The sequence below is a fragment of the Pomacea canaliculata genome, linkage group LG2, assembly GCF_003073045.1.
Source record: "Pomacea canaliculata isolate SZHN2017 linkage group LG2, ASM307304v1, whole genome shotgun sequence".
NCBI classification, from domain to species: domain Eukaryota; kingdom Metazoa; phylum Mollusca; class Gastropoda; order Architaenioglossa; family Ampullariidae; genus Pomacea; species Pomacea canaliculata.
In genome coordinates this window covers 31922321-31948782 of record NC_037591.1, presented here as the reverse complement: position 1 = coordinate 31948782, position 26462 = coordinate 31922321, and the positions used below count along the sequence as shown (strand labels likewise).

At 38.6% G+C, this 26462-nt stretch overlaps 3 protein-coding genes across 3 annotated transcripts; all 3 read right to left on the bottom strand.

Moving 5' to 3' along the window:
- Positions 1-1241: 1241 nt before the first annotated feature.
- Positions 1242-4959, bottom strand: LOC112558288 (bile salt-activated lipase-like). The gene is made up of 6 exons (XM_025228656.1): positions 4476-4959; positions 3737-4388; positions 3348-3434; positions 2965-3103; positions 2101-2410; positions 1242-1578 (listed from the first exon to the last, which is right to left on the bottom strand). The coding sequence occupies exons 1-6, from the start codon at positions 4868-4870 to the stop codon at positions 1347-1349; spliced, it is 1815 nt and encodes a 604-aa protein (XP_025084441.1). The 5' UTR covers positions 4871-4959; the 3' UTR covers positions 1242-1346.
- A 1363-nt stretch (positions 4960-6322) lies between these two features.
- On the bottom strand, positions 6323-10258 carry LOC112555789 (bile salt-activated lipase-like). Its single transcript, XM_025224308.1, has 7 exons — positions 9946-10258; positions 9164-9568; positions 8971-9122; positions 8610-8693; positions 7819-7957; positions 6989-7286; positions 6323-6826 (listed from the first exon to the last, which is right to left on the bottom strand). Exons 1-7 carry the CDS (start codon positions 10256-10258, stop codon positions 6595-6597), a joined length of 1623 nt encoding a protein of 540 aa, XP_025080093.1. The 3' UTR covers positions 6323-6594.
- A 2286-nt stretch (positions 10259-12544) lies between these two features.
- On the bottom strand, positions 12545-25795 carry LOC112557113 (RING finger protein 207-like). Its single transcript, XM_025226757.1, is given in 16 exon segments — positions 12545-16750; positions 17064-17156; positions 17478-17595; positions 18078-18129; positions 18805-18990; positions 19607-19778; positions 20874-20915; positions 21572-21672; positions 21812-21956; positions 22423-22595; positions 22743-22818; positions 23120-23201; positions 23558-23702; positions 23912-24026; positions 24449-24921; positions 25617-25795. Coding segments are annotated over 15 exon segments (1947 nt in total). The 5' UTR covers positions 24640-24921; positions 25617-25795; the 3' UTR covers positions 12545-16494.
- Between the last annotated feature and the right edge of the window lie 667 nt (positions 25796-26462).

The following is a 26462-nucleotide window of genomic DNA, read 5'->3' as shown; positions in this document are numbered from 1 at the left end:
ACTGGTACTCCCCTTTTGTAAACACCGCTAGACACGGGTGATTGAGAAACCTTGGCGTTCTTAGGTACTGAGAAAAAAAGCAGATAGAGAAAACAGCAGCAGCAAAGCAACACAACAACAACACACGCACAGGATAAGGAGGGAGAAAACAGTGAGGTTGAGAAACCAGAGTACCATTAAAAAGTCATTGACAGTCACCTTCGTGAACGGATACTATACAGAGAGAAGTGTGTTGGAACCTAGATCGAACCATGATTTACGATTATCTGTAGTATGGAAGGCTCTTTAGCTTTCAATATCCCCATTCGGACTAAGAACACCAAGTTTTGAGTTTGTGAATGCCGAGATGAAAATTATACATTGGAACGGTGCAGCAACACAGCGGGTGGTAGAAATGATTCTGAGACTTGGACTTATTGCATGAAACGGTACAACGGGATAAGTAAGGAATCACACAAAAGGTGAATAGAAAACTGTCCAGCGACAAGCAAACGCCAGAGAAAATTGCTCGCTAAATATCCGAGAGTCCCTTTTAGCTTAGTCTCGGTTTTTGGCCGTTGCCCCGCTTCATATCAGGTCCTACATGGTGTTACACTACAAGGCAACTTTAGTAATGCACAAGGGAAGCTCCAGGTAGTGATCATACTAGCAACATATAGAGATAAATACATACACATACATGTCGAAATAATTTCTCTTTCTCACACACACACACATTCCCAGCAAAAGTAGATACAGTTGGTGACCCCAGGCCACCTCAAGCTAGAACAAGATGAAGGCCAGTACAGTTTATCAAATGAATGTCACGTGGGATGAATGAGTTGCGATGACGATTGGTTCTGCAGACAGACATCGCGTGCCTCAGATGTTGTTAACTCCTGAGGAGAACCTTGTTGCTGATGAGGTCCTGCTTAAACTTGTTATCGAAGATAGTATCTAATTATTTAAAAGAGTCAGCTACCTCGATGACATCATCATGGATAGATGACTGCCCCAGGCTTGTTCATCAGAAAGTCGAAGATCATTTCAATGACAATGACCATGATCAACTTTATTTGTCCCATTGGGCAAGTTGAAGATGGAAAGGTGCTCTACAAACCGATGTCAACATATCGTTCCTTTCAAACTACTAACATGTCCCCAAGAGTAAAATATATACAAATAAGACGGACAAGAATGAACAGATACAATATGTCAGGACAAAAGTACAGAAAAAATGAATAAAATAAAATAGCAGAGGATCTCGTGAAATTTAATTAGAAAGATCATAAATTGACTTCATCTCAACACATTATGAAATAAAAAAAAGCTGGAGAATTATAGGGAATATTTTTTATGCAGTTTGACTACCCGACTAATTCGGACAAAGTGGGTACGTGCGAGGATGTGCGCTTTCTTTGTAAGTAAGTGGGATCAAGTAAACTGGGAATGAGGTCAATCCACAGCGAGGCTGCTTGTGCACGAAGATGACGATGAATCGTCAAGGAGTCGGGCTTTATGGACAGATAGCTTTCATCTCCAAGATCAAAGTCTCTCCAGCCATCTTGAAGTTGTGACTGAACTGCTGTCGCAGGATTCCTGGAAACAAAAATAAGTGTCTGTGTGATTAAACCTGTGTATGTAGATTGTTAATAAGTAATCATCTAGGTAGCGGGCAGAGAAGGAAAAGGATGGAAAAATAAAGGAAAAAAAAAAAAAAATAGGAGAATCTAGAATGAAAGTCCAAGTAGTTAAGTTTTCTGGATGCCCTGTTTAAATAGATGTTATAATGGAGGGATTCAATTACACAATGATATATAATACTTTTGATTGTGTTGCGCGACTTTTTAAGTACACTCTAATTGACTATTTTTCCCTAACCATACTATTTACTTGTATTTATTATTATTCTGACAAAAAGGTGAAGTGGGTAAGCAATCACCGATTTAGAGCACGTTCAAGGTTCTGCTCCAAACTAGATACCCATGTACTATAGATGCGATTACTTTATGTATAGTTATATATATATAAATAGTGCGGTTTGAAAACAAGGGTTTACAATGTCTAGTCGTGCTTATTCTGTGATGTGTACAACAGTCGTTTCCCTGGCTGCTGTCTCACCCTGTCTTCACAAAGCCCGCGATTATTGCCATAAACTTCTGACGCAGGTGTTCGTCGTCAGAATTCCAGAGGCTGGCATTTCCAATCTCAGAAAGACTGAGATCGAACTCATAGAATAAGTCTACTCCATGCAGAGTGCCAAGTCGCCCTCCGGCGATGAAGGCAGGGTAGTGGTCGAAGAAGTAGACGAGATTTCTGCGGTTTGACCTTTGACCTCCGGCCACGGCACGAGCGAATTCTGTGACCGGGACGTAGTAGATGGCGTCTCCTACAGTGTCGAGTACTTGCTTCAAGTCAAGATGTGTGGTTTCTGTAGGGAGACATATGCGGCATCAGCAAGTCTTTCATTTGAGGAAAAGAAGGGAAGACATATTGGACTGGAACAATTTTTACTGTCGCTGCTGCAGACAGGATGGCAGTAATTAGCTAAAATAGAGAAGTGAGACGCAGAAATGTCATGATAAATGATCTTCACTATCAGTAGATGCTACGGGGTGCAACAACGCCATCAGCAATGACTGATTTTCGTAATCGAGAAACAAAAAAACATATTCGTCGTCATGAAAAATGTATCTTTTGTAAACAGTTTAAACAGCTATTAAGTACATGCAAATAACGGTATACAGCTTTACTAACCGTAAGTTCTCATTCATCCATATTATTACTTTTCCTTGTGTCATTCATTAATGCTACTTACACAGTAAAAGTGAAAGAATGAAAAAAATAAACAGTCAGCTTTCCTGGAGGAAATATAACTAGCTTTGCACGAAGTGTTCAAACCTTAGTCGTGAAGACAGGACACCGCACAAATCAAACAAGATGTTCATTGTACCTAAACACCTAGAAGAGTTTGATAATTCTGACCTGGATATCTTGGAAAGGTGTAGAAAAATTTGACCACTTCCTCCACCAAGGGTGAGTTTCTTCCAGTCCTACTTTCTGTCAAAAAGGGGACGAGGTCAAAGTCGTAGAGGTCAGGGCGTAAGACAAGCGACATGTTGCCCTTCAAAAAGAAAAAGAAATTATTTTGCGAAAACGTTAATGGAGTCCAGCCAATTAAAAAATACATAGAAACCAACGTTTTAAGAGACATCAATTGCGTATACCCATATTTCAATTAATCAAAATCAAAGTTTATTTTGTAGCATATAAATATTTGTAGCACTGTCAATCTATTACATGAAAGCACATACATCAGAGCACACAGTATCATGGTAGATATTAATTTGAAAGAAAGATTCGGTTACCGTAAGTGCTCTTCCTAGAGAGTAAAGAAAAATGCCTCCTTCGTTGTTGACACATCCACTGAGGTAATCTCGATCATAGAATCCCACCTGTTCAGAAAATGCGTTATTTTAGTAAGTATACGGGACGTTTCGTCACAAAAAATAAGATTTAAAATATAATGATTGTAAATATGTTCATATTTGTAATTTTGTTTTTCGTGCTTTTGAAATACATATACATAAGAAGAAAGACAAACAGAAAAAGCTCACAGACGAACAGCTGTGAAAAAAACGAATTAAAAGAAAACGCTTTGATTATTGGTGGGAAAGTACTTCTACCTTGTCACTGTGGGGAGAGAGAGAGAGGGAGGAAGGAAGAAGGAAGTAGTAAGAAGATTTAAATTACAAACCTGGGTAAGAAATTCCTTTTCTTTGAGCATGTTAACGGGGTCTTTTGCAATAAACTCTTCATCCACGCTGGGAGCATAAACAATTTCTAATGCGAATCTCGCTAATGTATTCTCTGAATTCCCTACAGTCATCAGTTCCGCTGGGGACACGTTCCTCAAACAGGTCAGCAGGTCCTGGTCCGATGAAACACCCCCTGAGGGTAGCGATGAGCCAGGAAGTGGACACCTGACATCACGAGCCAAGTTCTGCAAGTTCTGCAAAGGATGTTTTTGGATGGTTGTCCCTGCTGTGGCCGCTCCACTCTGCAGGATCGCTCTGTTGAAAAGTCCTTTAGAAAAAGACGACAAGCTGTGGAGAGACACACTTCTTGCCCCTGCTGATTCTCCTCCAACTGTTATCTGCTCAGGGTCACCTCCAAAAGCTTGGATGTTGTCCTTGACCCACCTGATGGCCAGATGCTGGTCCCACAGCCCGTAGTTGCCCGGTAGCCTTGAATCACCCGAGCTGAGGAATCCAATAGCGCCCAGACGGTAGTTCATGGTGACTGTGATTATATTTCCATCCGCTACAAGTTGACCGGGGTCATAGCTAGAAGAACTGCCGGTTACAAATGCCCCACCATGTATGTAAACGAACACAGGTAGCAAATCCCTGAAACAAATGAAAAAAAAAAGGTTTTGGGAGCAAACAACGATGTGTTTGCTGTAAAGCACAGAAAGTTTTGGAACACATCTTTACCTTCGTGCTTGGTCCGGAAGCATTTCCTCATGAGGTCTGAAGACGTTAAGGAAAAGACAATCCTCGCTCATGGTGGACATGTTCACACCACCCCGTTCAGAGAGTTGCTGCCAACACATTTTTCCAAACTCGCTGGCATCAAAGTGTCCCTGGTCAAAAGCAGGATGAGGCTGGGGCTTCGAGAAGCGCAGGTCTCCTACAGGTGGCCTGGCGTACGGAATGCCTCGGAAAGCTTCGTATTGTCTCCCGTTCTTGGCAGTCAGCATCCTTCCGCTGATTGCTCCCAGCTGAGTCTGGACAACCGGAGGCGGAGATGGCGATGTCTGTTGACCATCTGGTTCGCCGTTACATGCGGTGGTCATCAGCAGCAAAACCACGAAAAGTAGGGCTGACATTTTTAGCGATCCTTAGTCTCGTCTACTTTTATTGCTCACTGAAAAAGTCATATCATAGAGTTAGTATCTATGTATAAACCGCATTCGAGGACATAACATGTACACTAGAAGTTGAACACGTGAGATCGTGCCAGGTGCTTGACGGCCTTGACGCAAGAAATTTCTTTTTTTTAAATAAAGATTGCTAGGTTCGGCTTAGATATCATTTTGTTCTTGAAATAAAACTTTACGTACACGCTCTGGAATTGCCTAAAGTTGTAATTGTTCTAGGTCTATGTCTTTGGTTACAGCTAACGTCTCTCTCTATATCAAGGGTGGGCAATTAATTTTCCCAAGGGGCCGCATGAGAAATTGGAATGGTTTTAGGGGGCCGGACTAATATAGTTAACTCAGTTTCACGCAATACTGTATATATAGTATATAAACTGGCGGGCGGGCCGGTCAGAGACCTTGCCTAGGTCTGCTCTATATAAACAGCTAAACTATATCTTTCTTCACCACTGTCCACAGCTTGGGTGTTGTTTTCGATCAGAGTTTGACTGTTCATCGGCATATTTTTCTGTCTGCATAGCTGCTTAACTTGAACTTCGTAGGATCAGTACCAGTAAAACTCTGAACTGTGCCTTTGTGCTATCAAAGATCGACTATTGTAATTATATTTTAGATGGAATTCCCAAGGTTTTTTTTTTTTGACAGACTTCAAAGGATAAAGAATAATGCTGCTTGCCTCATGTGTAGACCATCTAAATATCATCAGAGTCCCTCTGACCAAGACGTATGGACAGAGGTTTTTCTCCTACAAGCCCCCATCAACTTGGAACGGATCACCCATCAGCCTTTATCATTGAGCCTCTCTTACCACCTTTAAGTCCAAACTTAAGTCACAGTCACATCTGTTCACAGCTACTTCACTGTGACACTGCCTTGACCCTGCATGCGTGTGTCTGTATTTATTTTGTGTATGTGGAGCGTATGTCTGTTGTATGTGAATATAGGTGCATGGTTGTTGGGGATTCAGTCTGTATATTATTTATATAAAGCGCTCTCAGATAAATTATTATTATTAATAAAAGGAAGGTTGAAGATAAAATGTAAACAAACCTGGAGTTTTTATTTTATTAATTAGCCTGACAAGCCTGGGAAAAGAGTCTTTAAAACTCCAATATATGACTTGCGGACAAAGCTCCGAGCCTACAAGGCCCCAGATGCAGTGAATCATCAGGAGTCACGATGGCGGACTCTTGGTGGGAAGACGGGTGTAGCCCATGGCTTCTAAGTGAACACAGCTCACTCTCATAATACTCCGTTTTGTTATTTAATCAACGATTTTTCATAATTCCAGTTTTGTGCTGTTTCCAGAAAAAAAGAAACATGACCCAGCTTCTATACATTGATAGATAACTATTAAAGTCTAGAATCTACATTTTGACCAGTACAAAATAAAGAATTAACCACATTTAAAAACAACTTTATTTCACTTTCACGTATTTTCTAAAGCCGAGGTAGACAAAAGGACTTTCTGTTAATTTTTTTTCCAGTATTTAAAAAAATCTTGGAAATGAGGAAAACAATGCTTAATCTGCGACAACATTTTCATAAGAATTTTGCGGGTAGCATAATCACTCTACCTCCGTTACTGAGCCCCACAGAAAACAAATATTTAGTTCTTGTCATGACATAAGGCATTAAGTACTCTATGGTTACAGATTTCTCTGGTGATATGGTCAGCCTATCAACTCGGACAAAGTCATCACGTGGGATGATGAGTGGTTTGTCCGACCAAACGCTGAGTCCAGGAGGGTTGGAAGTAAGTTGAGCCACAGTGAAGTCTCGCGTGGGCGGATATGATGCTGTATTGATGATGAGTTGACTTTAATGGACAGATAACTCTCGTTGATGAGATCGAAATCCGGCCAGCCATCCTGCAGAGATGACCGAAGTGCGCCGTCGGGATTTCTGAAGTTTAAATAAAATCGAATATATTTGAACACTAACTTTATTCTTGTATGACGCACATGATTTGGGAATAACTTGTTACAAAATACATTAATCAAACAATGTTCTTATCTACAAAAGACTTGTAAGCAGTAATATTCGACACAGAGAGTAACATCTTACCCTGATTTCACAAAATCCAGGATCACCGACATGAAGACCTCACGAAGGCGGTCATCATCAGCAGTCCAGAGACTGGCGTTGATCAGCCCATCAATGTCGAATTCGTACAGCAAATCATCTGCGTGTGGTGTACCCAGGTATCCGTCTGACACAAACGCGGGATAGTGATCGAAAATGTACACGAGGTTTCTTCGCGCTGAACTTCGACCCCTGGCCACAGCGCGTGCGAATTCTGTGAGTGGCACGTAGAAACCAGCATCTCCTGCAGTGTCCAGCACTTGTTTCTTGTCCAGCAGCTCTGTGACCACACAGATGTGTACAGGCTTTACTTAGATTGAAGTTCCAGTCTGCTTGAAATGATCTTAACCACAATGTTATATTAATTCATTACATTACGTAGTCTGGTTGTGCTGCGGATAATGCGAAAAGTCTTCTATTGTATCGATTCAGAGTCTGTACGAACGTGTTCAGTTTAATGTTTAAAACATTAAAACATTAAAAACAAATCATCAAGACATTCAGCACATTTTAAGGTCATCATCCCGTTCTTATCTCTTTATTGCTAACTGTCGAGGAAGTAAATGCTTAGTCAATCATGTTTGTATTATACACACCGTTAAACCTACAGCTACCCCTTATAATAAACTTTCAATGGTTTTATCAACACAGGTGTAAATCATATTAGAAATGTATATAAAAAAAGAGTAATCTGATTAAAAAAAAAATATACATATGTGTGTGTGTGATGCTGTGTATGCTTGTGTGCATCTATGTGTGTGCACGCACGTACACACACTGGAGTGCCTGTCAACACCTCTGCTGTTTAATACCTGAATACCTCGGGGAAGTATAGAAAAACTTGACGACTTCTTCGGCAGCTGCTGAGGTATTTCCAAACTTCTGTTCTATCAGAAGGGGCACGAGGTCAAGGTCATAGAATACTGGATTCAGAACCAGTGACTCGTTTCTCTGTTTCACAGAAACAATAACAATACTTTCGTCCATGTACAAAGAAACATTACTTTCAAACTACTGCCATGAAATGAATAACAGCACGGTTCCAAAAAGTAATCTCTGCATAACACAACCATTCTCAACTGTTCTGGAAAGATGATACAGTCTTTCTATAACGCAAAGGAAACGATCGTTGATAACTGACCTATTTACATTATTATTATTTTTTAACAAACACATCAAAAGGTGGAAACTATCATCCTTAATTTATGTCATTTACCAGCTTTTGAAGCAAACACGTGTTTCTACTATGTTTCTACTATGTTTCTACTACGTGACCGGCTCTGGAAAGTAAAAATGTCTTGAAAGATACTACAGTCAAAGCACATATTACTGTTGATAAAAGTGAATCTCAGACCGCACCCGTGCCCAGCGGTACTAATTAGCAATGATGCACAACACACTACAACAGCGATTTAAACTAAGACCGAAAGATCTTTCCGCAAAATCTTGTGCCGAAGATTGTTTGAACTGTTTGTGTTATGTGCAATGGCAATCGGTTTCCAACACAGACAAATACGAATAGACAAGACCGAGCATGGATGAGAAATTTAATCCGAGATCCTAACACTTGGAAAAGTCTTGATACTTCTCGACCTGTCATTACCTTTAACTCAAACATTTGAATGGAGAGGGATGCCCCTTCGTTGTTGACACAGCCACTGAGGTAGTCTCTCTCGTAGAACCCGATCTGCAAAAGATGCACATGAGTATGCCACAACGGTGAGCAACAGGTTTTAATAACATAAGCTCACGTGCAAATGACTTTAAGAAATACTTATTGCAGGGTATGTGAATGTGTTGGTACTTGTGGGTGTGCGCATGCATGCTAAACTGGTAAAATGGTTGTTTGCTGGGAAGGAATTATGTCTTTGCAATGTTATTAAATCATTGTCCAAATTATTCAAATCAAAGATGGAGTAGTAATGTAAAAATACAATTAAAATCAGACAGTTGTAGTCAAATACCTGTCCTAGATATTCATTATCATTCAAGGTGTCTGCAGGATTTTTCGTCACAAATTCCGCATCTACTGTTGGTAAAAACACGAAGTCCACAGCTGCCTTGGCTAACGTTGTGTCCTGGATTGATGCTCGGAGAATGTCTACAGGGACGCCCTCTTCATACAGGACAGAAAGTCTGCGTTGAATGATGCATTACCAAAGTTGGTGGAGGAGCGTGGAGACGGACAGGTGAGGTTGAGTGCCAGCTTTTGTGCCTGGTCCAGCGGCTTTCTCTGTAGCGCCCATGACGACGTGGCGGTGCCGCTCTGCAGGATGGCTCTGGCGAACAGCCCTCGTGACAAAGGCGTTAAGGTGTGGAACGCAACGCTGGCTGACCCCGCAGACTCGCCTCCGATGGTGATCTTGTCAGGGTCACCGTTGAAAGCTTGGATGTTGTCCTTGACCCACTGGATGGCCAGGTGCTGGTCCCACAGGCCGTAGTTACCAGGTAGTGTCGGGTCGCCCGTGCTGAGGAAGCCGACACCAAGGCGGTAGTTCAAGGTTACGACGACGATACTACCGTTAGTTACAAGAACTCCAGGGTTGTAGATGTTACCACTCCCTATTATGAATCCCCGCCATGAATGAAAACGTAAACCGGAAGCAGGTCCCTGAAATAAACAGTTCTCTGTAGCTGTAGGCTTCATTACCTCAAACTGGTCATGTGCTCATCAACTGATTTAGTCAGGATTTGGTGAGATGTATAGAGTGAGCGAGTGATTGAATGACAGATTTTGATGTCCATGCGCACGTGCTGCTTTGCTCTATGAGAGATGTTAAACACACTAATACAACACGTCTATTGGGTATCTTGTACACCACAAACAGAAGGCGAAAAAATTGTAACAATTTATGAGCTCAGAATGTCTTACCGTTGTGAAATACCAGACGATCTAAAGACATTGAGAAAGAGACAGTCCTCGCTCATTATCGACCCACTGTACTTTAACATTCCTGAAGCACCCTGCAAACAAAAGTTTCCATATTCTCCAGCATCAAATCGTCCCTGGTCAAAAGGAGGATGAGGCTGGGGCTTCGAGAAGCGCAGGTCTCCTACAGGTGGCCCGGCGTACGGAATGCCTCGGAAAGCTTCGTATTGTCTCCCGTTCTTGGCAGTCAGCATCCTTCCGCTGATTGCTCCCAGCTGAGTCTGGACAACCGGAGGCGGAGATGGTGATGTGTTTTGACCGTCTCGATCGCCATAACTTGAGGCAGTCATCAGTAGCAAAACCTCCAAAAGTAATGGAGACATTTTCTACAATCCCTTGTTTCTGCTGCTATTACGCCGCACCGAAAAGTCTTATGATAGAGTGAATAACTGGAGCATTTGACCTTAAAATCTGTTTAATACTTTGCTGAACACGTGAGATCGTGCCAGGTGCTTGAGTATCTTAAAATGATTCCCTCTTTGATTACAACAAAGAAAAATAAAGATAAAATTAATAAACTTTTTAAATTTTTTTTAAAAAGAAACTGTCCTAGCCTGTTTTTGCAATGCGTATGTGTTATACTTTGTTCAAAAACGCTTTCCTTATATTTTACATTGCAAAGATTTAACAGTAAAAAATCTGTAAATCGTACTTTTGTGCAGTTTTGTGCCGGCTATGTACCTTTCACTAACTTCTGGTAAAAATTATGATGTTCTCTGCATAAAGAACAACAATCACATATATGTCACCCTGACGAGATAACTTTGAGAGTTCTCCCTCTTTCTTTCAGTAGCTCTCCATTTTTATTTCAATATTTCTCTTTCCCTTCCTCTCTTGTGTGCCGAACGAAAATTAGCATATGATAATCAGGCTACCAGGCAACCCCCTGCGGACACACGAGAAGCCAAAAGCGGCTTCGCAAGCTTGGCTTTCGAAGCAGCGCTTTTCCGAGCCCGCTAGCGGGCTGCTTGATAAGCCGGCTTGGAGGGGGCTGCTGGTCACACACACACGAACGCTGTTTCGAAGCACGAACGAAGCACTGTGCGAGAGTCGCGTCCCTTGTTCACTACAATGTTCGGTAGCGTCCCTTGTTCACTACAATATCGGACACACTGGATGTTATTGTGCTATGGCTGGCTATTAAAATAAAGGAAAAGAAAAGAAAGGAGAGACAAAGAAGTTAATTAATTCGATCAAATGAACGGTCTGGTCCTCGCTGAGGTTCGCCAGAGGCCCTGTTGCTTTCACAGCCATGTGGAAGCGCGTGGAAAAGTAGAACAGGTTCTAAAGCGCGAAGCAGGCCGCAAGCTAAAGCCAAGCAGTCTTGCGAAGCCGCTTTGGGGATAGCTTGCAGTGTTGGTCACACGGCAAGCAGGAAAAGGAGGATTGCTTCGGAAAAGTTTCGTGCTTTTGGCTTCTCGTGTGCCCCGCGGTTAAAGCGTCCGACAAAGTAATAAAGTTCTTGAGAAAAGAAATGGGGACAGAATTCCTACAATCTCAGGCTTGCTTTTTTTATATAGAGTAAGCTCCCTTGCACCAGAGCAAGAATTGTCTACATAACACTTAAAAGTCATTTTTGCATATAATCTGAAGTAGCAAGCCTAGGCTGATGGTACTAATTAAATAAAGAAAACTTCTGTTGCGTATTCATTTCATGTCATCCCTTGGCGGCAAGTACTAGTCGTAGGAGTGAGCTGATGGAACGACGCATTCTTGAACTCAAGGAAACGCGTCTTGTTTCCGAAGTTATAAAGCTGTTTCAATACCCAGAAGATGTTATTTTACCCGTGGCGCCGTAGTTATAATGATGTGGCAAAGGTTATATAGGGTAATAAAAATATGAAGTAATGTTCGCAGAGTCTGGACGCCATTTTATAACTTTGGAAACATGATTCTTTTGAGTTTCCCATATTACCCTAGGGAAGGGACTTTCTCTCGCTTCATAACTATACGACCTCTGGTTTGCTTGGCAAATATCAATTTAGAAATCAACAAAAGACTCACCCAACAAATGCTGCCTATTGCAGATTATACTGAAATATCTCGGAGTGTAATGGTCTCAATCTCACCACAAAACTGAAAAGTCTAGACTGCTGTAGTTCTCTACTCCAGTGAGACCTGGGCCATGTACTCTAAGCACACCAAGCAGCTCAACTAGTTCCCTGTGAACTGATTCCTCCGTGTACTTAACATCTGTTAACAGAATAGATCCTGGAAACAGGTCTAGCATGTATTCCCAGCATCCATCAGCTTTTGGTGAGGTCGCAAGCTAGATGGGCTGGACATGTCAACATGTGACACCCAAAACAGGTGTCACAATGCTGACATGTTCAGGGTAAGTGCACAATTAAAGAGCAAACACAAGCAGCTACAAAGAACATCAAAGACCTTGGCATCGATTCTGCCAACCGAGGCCCTTGCCCTCAACCGCCCATCCTCACCTAGAGAGTCCATGTAGACAGACATATCATGGCAGAAAAATAGTTTGCAAGGCCAGACTGTCCGCCCCTACCTTCTCAAGCCATGCAAGTAAGCACGTGTTCAAAGTTTCTTACGTTCCAACTGTTCCCTCACTTGTTTACCAGGTTTAGTGAGAAAACAAATCAGGGTAAAGGGGTAATAAACACAACACTTCAGTTGGCTTCTTTATTTCAGCAGATCACCAGCCAGCAATCAAAATAGGCAGACGGGCTCTAACATTGCAATGGGCATCATCACTCCACTGGTAGAAGTTGCTCATGAAATATATAGAATATCATTGGGTGCACTCTGATAGCGGAACACAATGACGCTTATCAGTTCTATCGCAATCTAGAGGTTTTCCATTTCTGTTTAAAATGAACAGCCAAATAACGCCCAAGTGAACAGAAATGTAAGTTAATAAAAATTGCTCTCAGAAGAACTAGAAATCAAAATGGATCTACAAACCAAAAAAGGAAGACAAAACATCAACACAAAAGATTTTCAAGACTGATATAGTATCTCTAAACCAATCTGAAAACAATGTCCAAATATATATATCTTTGTTCTCCTGTCCACACATCACAGTTTGTTAGATGAATGCTGCAGATTTTCTTCTTCCTTTTAACACCTGAACCAACTCACAGGCTTGTGCAGTCACTCAAAACTTCGGGTAAAGTACAAGAGTGGCTACCTTTCATATTACATTGACAAGATGCTGCAGTTTCCAAAAATATTTCCACAGGAAGAGATGCAAACGAAAAGGCTTTCTGATCTTTATGCTTTGATTGTTTACACAAAAGGAAATCTGAGGCTTCATCCCTCTTCTCCTTTGTCGACTTTGTGCTAAAAATATATCTAGGAACACGGATCTGCAGCTAAAGACTGCCTTTGTTGATTATTTCCGACAATGCTGAAATCTGTTCAAAATTTTCCCTGACAAAATGTGAACACATTGATGTTAAACTCCAAAATACTCATAATGCAATTCAAAAACTATTAGTAAGCTGGAGTTGGCTGCCCTCACAATTTTGCACCATGTGTAAGTGAAACCTATAAGCATCTGACCATTGTTATCACTCAGGTCAATGGCTATAAGACAGTTTATGTGTCTGGCAGCTTGTACAAAGCAATACAGGTCTTATGATGAATACAGAAATATGGATATGGACGGGTAGGAAAATAACATGACAATTTCAATACAAATCTGAGAATTTGGTGAAAAAAAATATTTTAAACAAAATTTACACATAAAAAGAAAGTGGACTTCCTAAACTTTTAAAGTTTATGTGTTGCAAGACAGAATCGCAGAAACTGTGTTCTCCTCCCTCTCCCAGCTAATACTGTGTCAGGACTGGCAACGATCTATCTGGCCTAGTCCCTGGCTGCCCATTCGTTGTTCTAAATGTCTAAAATCACTATTTAGTTTCAATTCATTATGAAAGGTCTTGCTGAAATAGTCCTCCTTACAAACTGTGACTAGGGGAAAGACCCAGGAAGATCTCAGAGTCAGCAGAAAGTTGATCTCCTTGTAGCTCAGCAGGAAGATAGAGATCAGTGCAGAGCCTTAGCTAAACAGTGGTGCTATCATCTGACCCACAGAGAGCAAGAAAAGATGAAGCACTAATACACAACATAGATGGTCGCATAGGCATGAAGAGGAAATGGAACAAGCGGTTGAAAAATGAAGAGTTAGATTATGAGGTCACACTGTATGTAGAGCTATGAGCCTCAACACAAGGTGTCAAAATGTTTGTGAAGCACAACTTGTAGCCCTCAACACATGTGTCACTTGCGCCCGTATGGTACACCTGCTCTTAACCCTAACCTGCTGCATGCATGGCAGACTGTGGACCCAGGGTTTCCCATCCATAAAATGCAAGTTGGAATTATTAGGAGTTTTCAGACCATCAGTAAAAATTCTTGAGGGTTCTAACACCACCCTCCCACCCCCACCCAACAAATATTTTAGTCTTATTAGTAACAAAATAAGAAGTATACAACAATCTACATTATTATGGTCTTAACCTGATGCCACATTTTTAGGCATAAACAATAATCTAACTGATGTGTGATAATCAGTAATGATGTAATACCTTATTTCATGTCTGGCTTTTGACACAATGTCTTTCACGATGTAACTTCCAAGCTAAATTATTTTACATTTCCTGACCTCCAACCCCAAATCGTGTACTTTTTCAGAGGCCTTTGGTAAATTTTTGTTACATGTTTAGGAATTCTCTTAATGTGATTTACACAATGTTTCTACCTGATGGAAAACTCTGGACAGAGGACAGCTACAGTCAAGAGAAGATGACCAAGGAATGTGAAAGGTCATGGGACCTATGGATCTATCCTCTAGCTGTAGTAGACATGAGCAGCAGGCTAAGGTCAAAAGCTGAGTAACGACATGGGCGCCACAGACACATGTTGCTCTACAGGACAAACACATTCTTCCTCTCTCATAGTGAGACAGGGTTGGCTGAGTCAAATTCAGAGGGATAAAAACATTTCCATTTTTGTCATATACATAGACTGAAGTAAATCAGATCACCATTTTGATAGAGTTCCATGAGTTTGTGAAAATTCTGACTTATAAAAAAATGTGCAATCATTCTCTCTTAAAAACAATATCTAAATTAAAACAAAAAAGATCAAACAAACCCATATAACTGCCATGTGTATGCCAGCATGCACATAGCAGGAAAATTTTGTGTGCTTCTAAAATAAACATTTGGCAGAAACATCTGTGTAGCCTTTGATGGAACATTGCTGGCACTCTGGCATAAACACACATTAAAAAAATTGCGGTGAGCAAACACTACTGCAAAAGTTGCATGAATATCATTATTGCTGTAAGGGTTTGTGACCTGCACTTCACATAGACTGAGCTGGACCAAGCTTAACACTTGGAACTTCCAGATGTGCAAATCTGAAGATCAAAAAAATATATGTATCAGTAATGATTTTCAAATGTTACATCTAATTAAACACAGAAAATAATGTGAACATTATTCATACAACAATCAGTTAAACAATAATATATCCATATACAGCTGCATTATATTTTGCCCTTACATTTGTCTGTTGTTACATTAGACAAAACACAGAAATGACACTGCTCCAATATCTTTGTTCTACCTCTGTATAGTTTCTTACTTGGCTGAGTGAAAAACTACAAAGCTCTTGACCAGAATTTATTTTTGGAGGGAATAAAGTTAAAGTCACTAGCACAAAATTCTGCCATTGATCGGCTGAGGCAATGTGGTTGACAAACATACCCAAACTACAGGTCGGAGCAATGGTGGTGGTGATGCCAAAAAATATAACTGACAGCGCTGGCAAAGTTTTCTAGGCATTATGATGACTAAAAAACATCAGTAAACTCTCACACAAAGACAAATATTTTGATAGGCGGAACACATATGAACTGGCGCCTACAGACTCAGTGGTCCTAAACACAAACCAAGAATTCCAGTCACTCTTGAATGGACATTGCTATATGGGTTGGTACAAGACTAGCAGAAATATTATGAATAATTATCAAGTATCAATACAAAACATCTGTAAATATCATCCCCATAGAATTTAAACAGTTATTAATGTGGTTTCACATGAAAGGCACTTCTAAAGGTTATGCATATTTATGCACATGATATGCATCCATTAACATGCACATGCAATACTTAGAATGCAGAATTTAATCCCATACAAAGGAATAAAATAAATACTAGCAGCATAATACTGCCACACCAACATATTCACTTATCTGACAGAATGACAAAGGTTCACAACTGTAATCCTGTTTACCTGATCTCACTAATCAAGGGACATTAGAGTATGTTTAAGATCCCTGTTTTATTTTTTCAAATCCCTTCCCACCAAAAGAATTAGATGACATGTCATGCAATCTCAGCCAGACCCATCACATGCACAATAAACCAAACACAAATGTAGTGTAATATCGAAATATTCTGGATTACACATCTTAACAACTCTAAATTCTTCCATAAAAGAAAGATAAAAAAAACTCCACAGTAATCGTATGTAATAAAAACTTTAAAAAATGCTCTAACATAATATTGACATTTAAATTTGATTAAGGCTCTGAAATGACATCGCCTGGGCTACTGTTTGTTGAGACAGTCACAACCACATTGGCTATGACAGAAGTAGAACTGTCTTCTATGACTAAAGCAGAGCTATCTCTCTTGAGGGAAGTACTGTCTCTTCTGTCCCGGACAGATGGGGCTTTTAGCATCCCCTTTGTTTTGATTAGCTCACAGTCAAGTGGATTTGTGCGACTGGCAGATTTTGTTTGCCTCTCTTCCTCTGCATCTCGTATAGCTTCTACTCTGTAAAAGGGGAAACAATCATGTATCAGCATCAGTCAGTAGGAAACTATGAATAGTGCACTAAAAAAACAAATGAAAAAGATTCTAAAGAAATTTAGGAATATTCTGAAAATAAACTGACAACTCTGGAAATTTGCAATAATGCTGTGAAAAGAAATAACCCTCTTTTAAAGAGAGCTAAAAGTGCTCATCACTGACTTATGTTAGAGAAAACCAGTTTCACCATACTGTTAATCACAGTTTTTGCGTGACAGGTGTGGCCCTTATCAAAGAAAGGCGTTTTTAAGATTCAAAGTTAACTCTTAACAATCACCGTTGCTGCGAGTCTGGCTGGACAGCATTGATCTCTTCCAGCAAAGCTGACATTTGGTTGTCTTGCTCGCTTGAATGGTAAGAGTTGCTGAGCCTGATCAGATGAAGGACACATACATGCACACAATTATTGGGTGTTATAGACAAACGTTGACTTTGGCAACATATCATGACAGAGCACCATTCTGACATTAGATAGTGTTCTTAACACCTGACAACCTGCAAACGCTATGAAAGATCTATTCATTACTCTTCTATAATTCTTCACGCAGGTTTAAAAAAGATAAATACAATCTCTAACCTCTTTCTAAACAGACATACACACACACATGCATACTTGTGCATGCAAGCACAAAACACTAAAGCAAGTAAGCATACTGGAATCAAAGAAATTTACAACCGAGTGTAAACTCACTTTGGAGATAATCTTTCTGTAACAGCAGTGATGGATGATACAAAGGAAGTCAGCTGAGATGTGATCAGCCGAAGTCTGTCACTTTCAGCCTTCAGTCTCTTCACGTCATTAAGCTGAGCTGTGAAAAAAGAATGAATTTGACTTCTGACAGTCTTGATTCATCAATAATCATTTGCTAAAAATGTATGCATGTAGAAATACATTAAACAAGTGAACAAACAAAAATATATAAAATCTTTCTAAAAGCCAACATAATTATAAGAAAAGCTTTAAAAAAGAAAACCTAAGTAGCAACTATTTCTTAAACATACCCATGTCAACCCTGCAAATTACTTATTAAAAATATTGGTATGCTTTTTTTTTAAAATTCCACCCTAAAGTTCTGCCTTTTTTAAACCAATCTTATTTCCTTTAACAATAATAACAATTTTAACAATAATACAGCACCAGGTTCTAGCTAGCTACTCATTACACGTGTGTATAAATATATATGCATACACAAAAACAGTCACACAAGCATCATTCCTTATAGAGACCCTGAGTTATGCCCTAACAAGTGTCAGTAAAAAGAAAAAAGAAGAAAAGTAATCTACTTCTTACCTTGGTAAAGATCCTGTTCATTGGCTATTCGCTGCAAACTCTCTTCCCAGTGCTTAAAAATAAAAGAATAAAATTTTACAGAGAGCATATTTTTCCTCTTCTAGAGCAGAAAAATCTAACTTCTGATATTTAACTGTGTGAAAGATGATGGAACATCTTTTTAAAAGACCGTTATCACGCATTCTTTTTCATATGGAATGTTTGCATTCAGTTTAGGTAAATGAAAAATGTATTCAATAAGCCAATGATAAGGCAATTCATATTTTGACTGCATAGTAAAGAAGCACAGAGTCTTTTGTGATAAAACAAGTCTTCTACTATTACATTCTATTCAAATGCTTCACATTCTAGAAGCATAGTTCTTTCATTATTAGCATAGCTGTCAAACTTATGCACCTATGGAAATGGCTTTTAAGCACCAAGAATGAATAATCCATTTAAATATTCAGATGTACCTTAATTTCAGAAGTGAGAAAAAAAAAGAAAAGTCTACATGCTCCAAGGGTCTGAGCTAATAGTGCTTATGATGTCAAAAGAGCGTCAAGTATAATTATTTAAGCCTTAAATTGTGTTTCACCTTCTTGCGATTTTATATTCAACTGAAAATTATAATGCTTACATGAAAACCAATGCATTAAAAGCTGCCACAAAAAAAATCAAATGTATTAAGCAACCCACCTCTCAAAAATAAAGAAAACCAAGTAAAGATACAACAAGTCAAACTCACCTTTTCAAGAGCCAGTTTTTTGCCATCCAGAGTGATGAAATGTGTCTCTAGTTGTTGCAGTAGACCTTCAATATGATCTTGTAATCTTTGAATCTCATCCTTACGAGCCAAACACCGTCGCATGGTTACATCTCGCTGTACCTCCTGACAAGTGATTTTCATCTTTTCTAACTTCTGAATCAGATCCTGTAAAGGGACATTATTTCTCAGTTGTCTGCGATACCCAACAATAACAACAACACATTTTATAATGCTACCAATTCAAGTAAATGTTTGCTCTTAGCGTTAACAATCCAAAAAAAGTCAATCTAGTAAATGACATAGCTATGACTTATCAACAATGAATCCCACAGAAAAGACCAAGGTAAACAGATAGCAGAATGCATAAACCATATTTTGCAGACAATATATGATGAATTTTGAGAAATTATTATTTAATAAAAATTTGTTTATTGGCCAAGTGACATTGCACTTGGAATATGACTTGATGATGGAAGAGACAGAACAAAAAGAACAATCAGGCTTATCCTATACATATGCACATACATACACACTACCCCTCTTCCTTGCATGCTCTTTATGATACACTTTCTTTTCCTACATAGACACTGCTAATTTGTGCTGCTTTGTTTGGATGGAGAAAGAAGGAAGGAGATCCATTGCAGAAAAATAGCTTCAGACAAATATGTCCATTACACAGGGTTCAGGGTGATAATGATAGAAAAAGAAATACAGACTGACCAACAGAAAGAACACAGTGCCTTGGATGACAGATGGCAAAAGGCTAATAAAAAGCACTTACTCTATGAGCACTCTCAAATTCTACACAGTGATCTGCAAACTGCCCTTTGGCATCAATAAATTTGACCTTTGCACCATTCAGGCCATTGGAGCGCCTTGCTGTTACAGGACTCATGTTGGGAACGAGTGTAGATTGGGAGACATTCGAAGCAGGAATAGCAGGAGCCCATAATCTGTGGGCTGTTGGTTATGTCCATTCTGAGAAATAAAGAAACTTCCATTTTATTCAGTGGGACAAATGAAGATATATAACTATGATTGACTCACACCAGAGTAAACAGTAAAGAGCATTTATAATTAGCAAAAGTTGAGGACTCATTGTAAACTGATCCATAACAGTGCAGCATTTCTCATAGCATTTCTTTGACTTAGATTCATTCATACAATAAGTAATGTAACATTAATGCCACCTAGTTTAACTCATTGCAGTTGCACCGGAAAGCAGTAGCGGGTGGCTCACTTTGTGTAAGAAGTCACACAAGACCCGAGTACAGTGCTTTTATTATTTTTTTAATTCTCAAATGGTTAATGGTACAGAAACAAAAAATACCTCATTTTAAAGCTGAATCATTTCTCTACAAGTTACTTCCCTTGGTTTGCACAGCAGGATATTTGGTCTTTTTTAAGGATTTAAGTTTTTTGTAGTGCAGTGAGCAAAATGTGACAGAATATGCGGGTTGTGATTTTCCTGATTTTGGATAATACGCATTCAAGCTATGAAAAGTTTACTGGTGTGCATTAATAACTGGAACTTTTTACGTACATACCAAGTTTTCACTGTGGCTCTATTTCGAAATACAAACGTGAAAAGCAGTTTCGGGTATGCTGATAAATGCAAATTTTCTAAAAAATCTCCAAAATATACCACTTTCTAGACATAAACCCCTTCATTTCTGCCAAATTTGATATTAAAGCTAATTCAAAATTATAGTTTTGTGACAATTATTACTATATAAATTTTTTTTAAATAGCCAAAATATGGTGATTAATGGAGATATCTTGTCATAAAAGGAGGTTACTTTATTGCCTTAACAGGTTGACTTTGTTGAAGACTGTGTATCACTAATTTGAGAAACTAATATGTATGCTTTGTTTTGTCGCTACATTGGTGCCGTTGGTGTCAGGGAAAGGAAACTCCAACCAAAAAAAAACAATATGTGAAATTATCATTATACAATTTATGTCTTTTTAAGAGATATAGCTAAGTTGAAAATGACAGAACAAAATATTGGAATTACCTAGCAGAAGAGGTCACACAAGGTCTCGACATTCGATGCTGTGCAGAATGAAAAAGGAGTGGTTCCAGGCTTCTGCATGGAGACAAAAATACAAAACAAGTACAATGATTATCGAAGTATGCAAAAGAAGGCAGCAGCTGTATCATGACAAACTTTTTCAGACTAGGACATTTTTTTACTTTGCGTAAGCTTTATTTCCATTCATAAATCATGATAAATGTTAAAATTCAGAAATGTGAAATCATGGGTTAAAATAATGGTTTCATAAGGTTTGTAATAAAGTGGAATTGATTATCTGGACTTCAATTAACCATGCGAAAATCTACTAGACATCACAAGACTGCCAAGATTTCACTGCCAAGAATTCCTACTACAGGAATGTACACTACCTGAGTCACAGCTTAAGTTTTCTTTTTTTTGAGCACAAAACAGATTTAAATTTTACTGACAAAGCTATGCAAACTTCGCACATTAATAAAATTGAAGCGCTGCAAGAACACACAGCAGTGTCTCCTGTCTGATTTTTTTTCAAGAAAACTTCATAAACAACACATGAAAGGTAAGAATTTCCCTGTACAGCACCTATTCTAGTATTTGTGAATTTTAGAATTATTTTCAATGATCTTTGATTTTTGATTATGCGGATGAGGGGCACAGGTCATTAAACCAAATAATTAGGTTCCACTGTTCTTAAATATAAGCATAATCAACAGCAAGGAAAAATTTACTTAGCAAACTGTGTCCTGTGGCCAGTATCAATCTGGCCACTTTGTGTAGGGTGCAGTGGATGTTGACGCTGAGCTATGGACTTCAGTCTGTCCATCATGACCTGCATGTAGGTGACACCAAAATACTATTCCCATGACAAACAGCAAAACACATGAATGTAGTCACTTTCTCTTTTGCGCCCACAAACACACAAATGAACATTCACCTGCAAGCATACATGCTAACATAAATTTTGTAACTCACATAAGCCAATCCAAGAATTCAAATTTGTTGGTGGCACTGGAGAAGGCACCAGACATGACCAAGTGGACATGCAGAGTGGGAAGGAGTGTTGACAGTGTCATCAGCTGTGCCTTGAACATTTTCTCCTTCTCCCTATACTGACTGTCACATAAGACTAGTGCTTGACACAAGATACAAGATTCTGTTAACATGACAAAGGAGAAATGCTTTTCTTGATAAGTGATTTGGACTGAACTTTTACTAATTTTCATACATGAGAAAAACTCCTATAATGGTAGAAAATAGCAAAGTTTTATCACCTTGATTCATGTGAACAGTTACAAAGCTACACAGAACAAGCTGTGTTACTCAGATATATGACACTCATTGATACTATGAACCAATGTGCTTTTACTTTCTGTGCTTAACCTAATAGCCTTCATTGTATCATAGGAACAGATGCTGTTATGCCACAGTGAAACAGATCTACTCAATAACAAGACGAGGATAGAACTTTCAAATCTTCTGTTGTAGAGGTGTCAGCTGGAGATTGATGAAATGTTTATTGCAATTCATCCTCTTATTAGAAAGGTCATCTAACATCAATTTCACTTCCACTAGCTCTTACCTGTCAACCTCTTCCAACAGCATATCCTTAGTCTGCTGCATCTTGTCCACTACAGCTGTGTACAAGTCCATCAGACTCTTCTGCTCCTTCTCTGCATTCTCTTTGATCTCATCTAAGAGGGTCCGCAAAAGATGGATGCCATCACGTACTGAATGCTGTAGATCTCGGATGGCCTAACGAGGAAAAAACAGTGACAAAAAAAATAAAAAGTACCATGTTTATCCTGGTTAGTTTTGATGTTACTACTGGTATGAATATCACAAAATGGTTTTCATACATATATAAAAAAAGAGTTTCAACATCATTAAGCCATCTTTTACCTGTACACTATGGTCAAGCTTCTTACAGCTTTGATTGTATGCAGTCTCCAGATCAACACAGTGTGTGCGACTCTCTCTGCCAAAAAAAAAAAAAAAAAAAAGGTTAAAAAGTTAAGTCTTCATTTGTCATGTGGAAACTTCTAGTGATAGTTACTGGAAATGTTGCTGTCTATACATATAAATAAAGTAAGAAATGAAAAACACACTGCAAATTGTTTTATTTGCCATCATAAAAAAAATAAGATTATATCAGTATGTGTTCATCATCACCATATATATATGAAAATCACAAAAGTGCAATATTTGTAGCATCTGTATAAATAATAATGCTTTGTCTACTAAGAATGTGCATGAAAGTAATGATTGGTTAAACTTACATCCTCATGTCTCGAAAACAGTTTATACAAAGCATTATTTTCTTCTCCATTGAAAACATGATATAAGGCTCTCCATGTAGTGCTGCAACATCAAATTTCAACTATGTTCTTTTTAAAGTAAACATAAAATAATGTGAAATACAGTGGAATTTCTGGGCAACTGTTAAAAAAGCTTTTTGGTTAAACATAAATATCAACATAGGCCCATGTTCCCACTCTCACACAAGGCACACACACACAGCACATACACGAATACACACACATACACTATATATTTTAGGCAAAAGAAAATACAAAGAATATATGCTAGAAAGGGGAAGGTATGGTGGTAGTGTCATCCACATATAAAGGGCATTTTATTAATGACCTACAAGCTTTAAAAAAAAGAGATATAATCGACAATTTTTATTTCACAAAACCATCAAAAACTTGACTCACAGCATCGTTTATGGATATCTCGTGTGCGCTTGTTCATCAAAACTAGATCATGTGTGGCAAACATGCGTGCACGATGGGTCTCTTCCCGACATGTAGAACACAATGGCTGGCAGCATGTGTTGCAGAAAAACATGGCACTACTCTCCTGCATGAACACAGCAGCACATGCTCAAGAGAGGTGGGAGGTAGGCTAGGGTTAGGTCAAGTTTGGTATGAATTGAAAAAAAAACTTAAAATGACTTTGTTCTCTAAAATCTATAAAGGTATAGCATAAGAGTAGATGAAGAATGCAGTAGAATTCAATGAGTAAAGCAGAGGAATATAGGTCATCATCATGTTGGTAAATTCACTCACAAAAGAATCACAGTTAGCACATGGAGCTTTCTCATCTGTAGAAGATTCCACCATAAATTTCAAGAGAAGATCTCGTGGTGGAAGGACAGCTCCATCTTTTAGATGTGTCGTTGTACTAGCAAGGAGATAAAACATGCACGGTTAGAATTAGAATTTAAGCACTGATTTACGATTCCTCAGTGATGCTTACATGAAAATTTAGATACAATTGCCCCCTGGGTTGTAAAGTGCAGTCAAAAATATAAATTAAAAAAAAATTCACATTCATTCTTCAAAGTATATTTAAAGATTTAAAGAATTTAAAGAGAAACAGGAAAGCAGATCATTTTTATATTTGAAAACACAGAAAATAATATATACATAAAAATAAAAATGTGTAAAAATTACAACAGCTTAAGCTTCACAATGTTAACACAACAAAAATTTAGATGCAAAGAATGTAAAATCGCTGGTTACAATGCAATTCAATGCCAAATGCTGAAATTTGGTATGGTGTTGGTGGTAGTGGAGGTAAAACTAAAGTTACATCTAACTTACCCACAGACTGGACATTTCATTTTGGAATCAAGAGCCCTCCCACGCAGGCAGCGTTCACAGAAGCTATGGAAACAGTGAAGAATGCATGGATTTTCATAGGGCTCATTACACAGTGGGCACTGCAGTGGGTTCCAGGTCTTGGAATCCACTTGATCAGAGTTTTCCATGGGATGGAAAATTTCTCCTGACATGCTGCTATCAAACTGCACTGCAGGTTTTTAAATGTTCATTCATCCAGATTTTGAAGCATATTTTTCTTGCTTGACATCACTTCATTCATTACTTTATTGCTTCTCCAACATCAATGATCTATTGGTACACAGCGATGCTTACTTTCCACATTCTGGGGTATAAATAAGGAGCTACTTTTTTTTTTAATTGAGTCCACACACTTCTATCTTATAATTTATATGATAGTTTACTGTTCATGATGATCTCATTGATTGCTGACTTCATAAAACTGTTCATTTCACCTGAAATCAAAATAAGTTATGATTACAGAGATTTTAAGCACTTTGCATTTTAATGCTCAGTCTCTACCCAGTATTTGAATCAGTCACTACTGCATTACACAGAACCAAATAATTCAAAGTCTAAGCTGCAGACTATATACTACAGACAAAATGTTTATTAAAAATTTTGAACATTTACACTAAGCCTTTAAAGTTACATAAATAAATATTTGTTGTTTCTCTTCCTTTCACAGTTTAATAAAATCTAGGAAGAATCTGGAAGCAAGAATCCATATTGTTAATATGGATACACTGTTCAAGCTTTCGATCCAGAACTGATACCTATTATTCTACTCTCTGTTATTACTATGCCTGCTATCTAGTGCGTCGATAATAGTAAAAATGTTGCTTATAATATTTCAATGCACTTAAATTCAATGAGCAGGAATGCATATAGCTAAATGTAACTCAGGAAATCAAGAAATACAATAATTACTTTTGTGATATAATGAAAAACGAATACAAGAAGCATTTCTTGCTCCGACAGGAACTGAGTTTAATTATTTTAACTCACTCGCTACAGCAAAACTGAGAAAATAATAGACTCTAAGCTACTATCATTAGCAGTATTCATACGTAAATAAAGAAATACGAACATAAGTTCTTCCAAGTTCTTCGCTAATACGCCCTAAAGTCGAAAAAGATCGATGCTCTACCTGTTCTCTTTGCAAAGTATTGAAGTCGCCATATTGGATGAATCACAAGCTGTCAAAATAAGTTACCGTATTTAGGCAGTTCTGGAGTTGTGTTTTAGAAAAATGATGCAAAGTAGGAGTTTTCTTTATTTGTTTAATAATATCAGTATGGCAGTGTTGCTTTAGATGAAGTACACAAAAATCTTAAAAGTTTTACTAACTTCGGCAAGACCTATTTAGGCAATTTCACAAGGGAGCTCACTCTGAAAAATCACTGGGCCAGAGATTGCAAGATTTCTATCCCTTTTTTGTCGCCCTCGCTCGGGGAAAGCTACTTCATGCATATCCTCTCTACCACTACCCTAGCCACACACACGCAACCTTGTGGGCAATCTTGATAAAGATAAAGGCTAAGAGAGTAAATCCTTATAGAAAATCATTATATTAACATGATTTTAGAGGTCGAAGACTTTCCACGACGTGAGTGTCAGCCACGGCCCAAATAACACGTTACGTGTTCGCAACCTTCCGGTTATGGTTCACTTTGAGAGGATGATGGTTGCCAAGAAGCGTATAGGACCGTGGATATTCGCTGGGCGCTTCAAATCAAGCTTCATGAAAATCAGGACTGAATGAGCGATCGAGCATATAGCCCCTCGCTTAGCTGAGGAATAGGTCAAGTCTCCGCGATAAAATAATTTTTTTCGGGGAGCGTCCAAGAAACACTTCTGTCTCTATTTTTTACTTTCCTGGTGTTTTATATATTTGTTCACTTTATTTTTTCTTCTTTTGTTTTTTTGTGCGCAATGAGCATTCTTCTGAATGGATACCTGATCATTACAAATCGACATCATCATCAAGGCTTCC

Excerpts from the sequence above, each read along its gene's own strand:
- LOC112555789 (XM_025224308.1), bottom strand. The coding sequence starts at position 10,258 with ATGTCTCCATTACTTTTGGAGGTTTTGCTACTGATGACTGCCTCAAGT. Across the intron at positions 7,958-8,609 it reads TTCAAATGTTTGAGTTAAAG|AGAAACGAGTCACTGGTTCT; the intron begins GTAATGACAGGT and ends TCTGTGAAACAG. Across the intron at positions 6,827-6,988 it reads CTGGATTTTGTGAAATCAGG|AAATCCCGACGGCGCACTTC; the intron begins GTAAGATGTTAC and ends TTTAAACTTCAG.
- LOC112558288 (XM_025228656.1), bottom strand. The coding sequence starts at position 4,870 with ATGTCAGCCCTACTTTTCGTGGTTTTGCTGCTGATGACCACCGCATGT. Across the intron at positions 4,389-4,475 it reads CTTCCGGACCAAGCACGAAG|GGATTTGCTACCTGTGTTCG; the intron begins GTAAAGATGTGT and ends CATTTGTTTCAG. Across the intron at positions 1,579-2,100 it reads GCGGGCTTTGTGAAGACAGG|GAATCCTGCGACAGCAGTTC; the intron begins GTGAGACAGCAG and ends TTTTGTTTCCAG.